At 37.6% G+C, this 6,662-nt stretch overlaps 1 protein-coding gene across 1 annotated transcript in view; it reads right to left on the minus strand.

The window, feature by feature from the left end:
- Window positions 1-6,662, minus strand: part of ERO1LB (ERO1-like beta (S. cerevisiae)) — a 78,547-nt gene that overhangs the window by 51,366 nt on the left and 20,519 nt on the right. Inside the window, exon 3 of the mRNA XM_010860134.1 lies at window positions 4,963-5,082. Within this exon, the coding sequence (XP_010858436.1) occupies window positions 4,963-5,082 (120 nt within the window). The remainder of the gene's footprint in view (window positions 1-4,962; window positions 5,083-6,662) is intronic.

The raw sequence follows: 6,662 nt of genomic DNA on the forward strand, positions 1-6,662 counted from the left end.
CTCGAATAGCCAAAGCAATCTTGAGAAAGAAGAATGGAACTGGAGGAATCAACCTGCCTGACTTCAGGCCCTACTACAAAGCCACAGTTATCAAGACAGTATAGTACTGGCACAAAGACAGAAATATAGATTAATGGAACAAAGTAGAAAGCCCAGAGATAAATCACACACCTATGGACACCTTTTCTTTGACAAAGGAGGCAAGAATATACAATGGAGAAAAGACAATCTCTTTAACAAGTGGTGCTGGGAAAACTGGTCAACCACTTGTAAAAGAATGAAACTAGAACACTTTCTAACACCATACACAAAAATAAACTCACAATGGATTAAAGATCTAAACATAAGACTAGAAACTATAAAACTCCTAGAGGAAAACATAGGCAAAACACTCTCCGACATAAACCACAGCAGGATCCTCTATGACCCACCTCCCAGAATATTGGAAATAAAAGCAAAAATAAACAAATGGGACCTAATTAAAATTAAAAGCTTCTGCACAACAAAGGAAACTATAAGAAAGGTGAAAAGACAGCCTTCAGAATGGGAGAAAATAATAGCAAATGAAGCAATGGACAAAGAATTAATCTTAAAAATATACAAGCAACTCCTGTAGCTCAATTCCAGAAAAATAAAAGACCCAATCAAAAAGTGGGCCAAAGAATTAAACAGACATTTCTCCAAAGAAGACATACAGATGGCTAACAAACACATGAAAAGATGCTCAACATCACTCATTATCAGAGAAATGCAAATCAAAACCACAATGAGGTATCATTTCACTCCAGTCAGAATGGCTGCGATCCAAAGGTCTACAAGCAATAAATGCTGGAGAGGGTGTGGAGAAAAGGGAACCCTCTTACACTGTTGGTGGGAATGCAAACTAGTACAGCCACTATGGAGAACAGTGTGGAGATTCCTTTAAAAACTGGAAATAGAACTGCCATATGACCCAGCAATACCACTGCTGGGCATACACACTGAGGAAACCAGAATTGAAAGAGACACATGTGCCCCAATGTTCATCGCAGCACTGTTTATAATAGCCAGGACATGGAAGCAACCTAGATGCCCATCAGCAGATGAATGGATAAGAAAGCTGTGGTACATATACACAATGGAATATTACTCAGCCATTAAAAAGAAAACATTTGAATCCGTTCTAATGAGGTAGATGAAACTGCAGCCTATTATACAGAGTGAAGTAATCCAGAAAGAAAAACACCAATAGAGTATACTAACGCATATATATGGAATTTAGAAAGAAGGTAACAATAACCCTGTATGTAAGACAGCAAAAGAGACACAGATATATTGAATAGTCTTTTGGACTCTGTGAGAGAGGGCGAGGGCGGGATGATATGGGAGAAACATGTAAAATAACATATGCATGTAAATAACATATGCATGTAAATAACATATGTGAAACGAATTGCCAGTCCAGGTTTGATGCATGATACAGGTGCTTGGGGCTGGTGCACAGGGATGACCCAGAGGAATGGGATGGGGAGGGAGGTGGGAGGGGGGTTCGGGATGGGGAACACATGTACACTCATGGCAGATTCAAGTCAATGTATGGCAAAACCAGTACAATACTGTAAAGTAAAATTAATTAATTAAAATAAATAAATAAATCAGGCCCCTAACTACCTCTCCTATTTTCCCTCTCATTCACTTTTGTCCAGCTATACTGGTTTTCAAACACCCTATGCCTCTATACCTGTAGTTCTACTCCCCTTCCCCAAAATGTTCTTCCCAGATCTTGTCATGGTTTACTCTTTCACCTTAGGTAGGTCTTTGCTCAAATGGTGCAGCCAAAAATGTCTTCCTTTCCTGACCACCTTCTGTAAAACAGGGCTATCTACCTTCCCCACCTCTATTACTTCTCTTACTTTGCTTTATTTTTCTCCATAACATTTACATTTTCACAGGAAATTATATTTTATTTTTTACTTGTTCAAGGTTTGTCTTTCTAATCATAATAAAAAGTTACATAAGTTTGGAGGTTTTGTTTTATTCACTATTGTATCCACAGCACTAGAATACACTCTGCTACAAATTAATTTGATAAATATTTGGTAAATAAAAGAATGGAATGGATAGTAGAAGACAGAAAATATAAATACCAGCTACAGCAGCCAACTGATCAGCTCTCAGAGGTTAGGCTCTTTTTTCTACTTGTATTTCCTTGCTAGATGAATCAAAACTATATATGTGTGTTTAAAATTAACCTCTTCTCTTAGCTTTCCTGTTTTTGTTTTTTTTTTTAATTCATACGTTGACAGAATTCGAAGAGTCAGTTCAGTTCAGTTCAGTCACTCAGTCATGTCTTTGCAACTCCATGAATCACAGCACGCCAGGCCTCCCTGTCCATCACCACTCCCGGAGTTCACTCAGACTCACGTCCATCGAGTCAGTGATGCTATTCAGCCATCTCGTCCTCTGTCGTCCCCTTCTCCTCCTGCCCCCAATCCCTCCCAGCATCAGAGTCTTTTCCAATGAGTCAACTCTTCACATGAGGTGGCCAAAGTACTGGAGTTTCAGCTTTAGCATCATTCCTTCCAAAGAAATCCCAGGGCTGATCTCCTTCAGAATGGACTGGTTGGATCTCCTTGCAGTCCAAGGGACTCTCAAGAGTCTTCTCCAACACCACAGTTCAAAAGCATCAATTCTTCAGCACTCAGCCTTCTTCACAGTCTAACCTCACATCCATACATGACCACTGGAAAAACCATAGCCTTGACTAGATGGACCTTTGTTGGCAAAGTAATGTCTCTGCTTTTGAATATGCTATCTAGGTTGTTCATAACTTTCCTTCCAAGGAGTAAGCGTCTTTTAATTTCATGGCTGCAGTCACCATCTGCAGTGATTTTGAAGCCCAAAAAAATAAAGTCTGACACTGTTTCCACTGTTTCCCCACCTATTTCCCATGAAGTGATGGGACCAGATGGCATGATCTTCGAAGAGTAGATAGCACCCAAACATCTTAGACTTGAAACTAACTGATTAACTAGATCATTACATTACTCTCCTCTGGGAGAGGGTATGAATACATTGTGGTTACATTTAGAGTAATTTCAATATGTTGGTTGGAACATTTTTTAAATCACATGCATAAGGATGAACTGTATGTTGGCTAGCAAGCACACTGTTATTTCTGCCTATTTGACTTTCATTTTTCTTCCTTCTGTAACATCCCCTAATTTTCCTTTGAGAAACAATTTGCAAATATGCAAATACAAATAGAACTACTAACCAAATTGTCTTTTGGTCAAGGGGTAGGGCTACATAACCCTACCAAGATCAATTTAGACCTTTCCTCCCAGAAATCTGACTCTTGTATAATATAAAAATATGGGGAAATGGTTAATTTAATTCAAAATTTTGGTATCACAAAGAGAATGGCCATTAATCCCTGCTATAATCTCTGTCTCACCTGAAATATGCTTCTTTAGCTTATCTTTCAATTTTGTGAGCTGCCTCACATTTCTCAATAAAACTTCTGTTTTGTTTGTAAGCCAACAAAAGTACCCTACCTTAGGATACGTAAACCATTGTTTCTTTTTTGGAAAATGTGGATGATGTTGACCTAATAGGATTTCAGTGTAACAAACGATTAAATGAGATATTCATCCATGTATTTGAATATTTGAGTGCTTATTATTGACCAGATGGGTGAGGATACAGAAACAGAAAAAACAATTTCAAAAAGGGAGGAGTGGAAGAATGAGGCCACGACGCTGTGAATGGAGGTGTGATCTGGCCATTCTGTGAAGGGATGATCTTTGATAGAAGGAACACTTCCTTCACTGTATTAGACTGAACCATACAAAATAGGCAATAGTCAAACTTTCCAACTTCTAAAAGCAACAATTTCATATGGGTAAGCCTAGTAACAGAAAGGAAGCAAGAGAAAGCAGTTACAAATGCAGACAGACATAAATTTAGGACTAGGAATTAGAAGAAGGTATTTTAACCTGTGTGATTTGTATGAAAAATGTCTAAAATATTAGAATAGTTTGCTTAGGCATACATTTCTTTTTGAAATAAGTTTATGGGATCTGCATCTCTAAAGGGTTTTGTATTGAGGAAATATATCCACTTTTTTGTATATTCTTGGTGCTGATGGGAAAAGGGGATGGGTTCCCAAATCTTTAGGTCTCTACTTTGGTATCCTTCTATACAACTTAAAACTTCACAGATAGTCTATTCTTTAACCCTCAAAGCTATTTAAAAGACTAAGATAACCTATACAGAAAAAGGATTAAAAAAATCATGCTCAATTTTAAAAATAAACTAAAAATGAAAATCAAAGAAATTATAAACCAATTGAATACTGAGAGCAAGAGTAGAGGCAAAAATGTATAACAGCGGCTTTTAAACCATTGTTCTTTGAATCTGTGTTATTGCCACTGCCTTTAAACTACCACTGGCTATTCTGTGAAGGTCTAGAGTGGGCTATCAGACTTAAGAACCAGTGCTGCAGTCTTACTGCAGTGCTGTTCTGCTTATGTCCTCAGGCTGCTCTATCACTCCTCCAGTGAGCTACCCAACAAATACATTTGTTGGGACTTTGTACCTCACACTGATAGCACACAGCACTGCCAACCGCACAACTTAAAGCCTGGGTAAGTGTGTCTAGATGACAAAACCTAACTCACAAGGGAGGCTGACAAAATAGGTCCCAGGTATTTTCAACGTCTATAGAGGAATGAGTCTTGCATCTGAAACCCAAACTGACCAATGAGAAATTCCCCAAACATAGGAAGGGAGTTCAGATTCGTAATGTTCAAAAAGACTAGCAGGCTTTCACTACAAGAGTTAATACAGTCCAGTGATAAAGGATATACACAGAGTGCTGAAAAGAACAGAAAAGGATTTTCCAAAGAGTTATAAAAGTCGCATCTATAGACAGCTATAGAAAAATCTTCAGTACCGATGGAATCAAAAGTTATACCATACCTTGTAATAACGAAAATAGTCTCGTTCTTGGAGCTTTTTTATTTTGGGGAAGATTTTGAAGGTGTTGAAGTTATCGATGCTATCTATGTCACACAAGCAGTCATCCAAGACTCCGGTGACCTAGGGAAAAAAAATACATATATAATAGAAAAGATGTAAATTAATGTTCCAACCTTAGCAAATCTGTACTATTACGTAATAAGATAAATTATGCCTTCAACTTAGCCAGTATTTGCTGATTAAGATACATAACATTTAAAGCTGTCAATTTTTACAATGGTCAGTTAAATAAAAAGCAACAGAAGGATTATATATACCCATTCTAAAGAAATAAACATTCTTGTTCAGTGGTCAAAAAGAAAGGTATTGAATACTCTCACCCTTGTCTAAACATACACAGAATCCAAACAGTCACTGGAATACGAAGGCAACTACTTCCAAGATTAACCTAGAAATCACAGGCTGTAATAATACTGCTGCAGCAACTCTACCTTTCTTTTAGACTCTCATTTATGGAACCCTTTCATGACAGACATGATGCTAAGAGCACTACATATGTTAACACATTTACCCTTTAAATACCTTATGAAATGGCACTATTCTTCTCACTTTACATAAAAGGAAATTAAGGCTTAGCAAGGTTAAAATAATTTTTTCCAAAGTAGACATAAAACTTAGTCCCAACTCTACTGTATTTTAAATTAAATTATCTTATCAACTACTCAAGGTAATCAAAAAGGAGAAATTGATATTTACAAAGTGAATTCACAGTCGAAAAATTCCACAAAACATTCTGCGGCTAAATTTAAAAATGGTACTCATTAACATGCACAACTAGGATGAATCTTTATGGAATTATGCTAAGTAAAAAAAAAGTCAAACCCAAAAGATGAGATACTACAAGATTTCATTTATATAACATTTTTGAAATAACAAAGTTTAGAAATGGAAAACAGACTACTGGTTGCCAGTGCTTAGGGACTGGAGTAGGGGATGGGAGTTGGAGTGGGGAAGCAAGGAGGTAGGTGTGGCTATAAAGGGACAGAAAGGATTCTTTCAGTGATGACATTTTTCAGTATCCTGACTGCAGTGGTGGACATACAAACTCATACCATGTGATATAAATGTACAGAACTAACCCACAGATACACAAATGAAACAAGTGAAATGAACATACATGATTACATCAATTGTCAGTGCTCTATTTATAATATTACACTATATGCTTACAAAATGTGTGTATGTGCTCAGTCATGTCTGACTTTTTGTGACCCCATGGATTATAGCCCACCAGGCTCCTCTGGTGATTTCATCCTGGGATTTCCTAGGCAAGAATACTAGAGTAGGGTGCCATTTTCTACTCCAGGGGATCTTCCTGACGCAGGGATCAAACCCACATATCTTGCATCTCTTGCATCAGCAGGCAGATTCTTTACCACTGTGCCACCTGGGAAGCCCTTACAAAATGTTACCACCAGGGAAAAACTGGATAAAAGGTAAATGACATTTTTATGTATTATTTCATTCAGAAAACTAAGATCATGGCATCCGGTCCCATCACTTCATGGCAAATAGATGGGGAAACAGTGGAAACAGTGTCAGACTTTATTTTTGGGGGCTCCAAAATCACTGCAGATGGTGACTGCAGCCATGAAATTAAAAGACACTTACGCCTTGGAAGGAAAGTTATGACCAACCTA

This window comes from Bison bison, unplaced genomic scaffold (genome assembly GCF_000754665.1).
Source record: "Bison bison bison isolate TAMUID 2011002044 unplaced genomic scaffold, Bison_UMD1.0 scf7180017864462, whole genome shotgun sequence".
Classification (NCBI taxonomy): domain Eukaryota; kingdom Metazoa; phylum Chordata; class Mammalia; order Artiodactyla; family Bovidae; genus Bison; species Bison bison.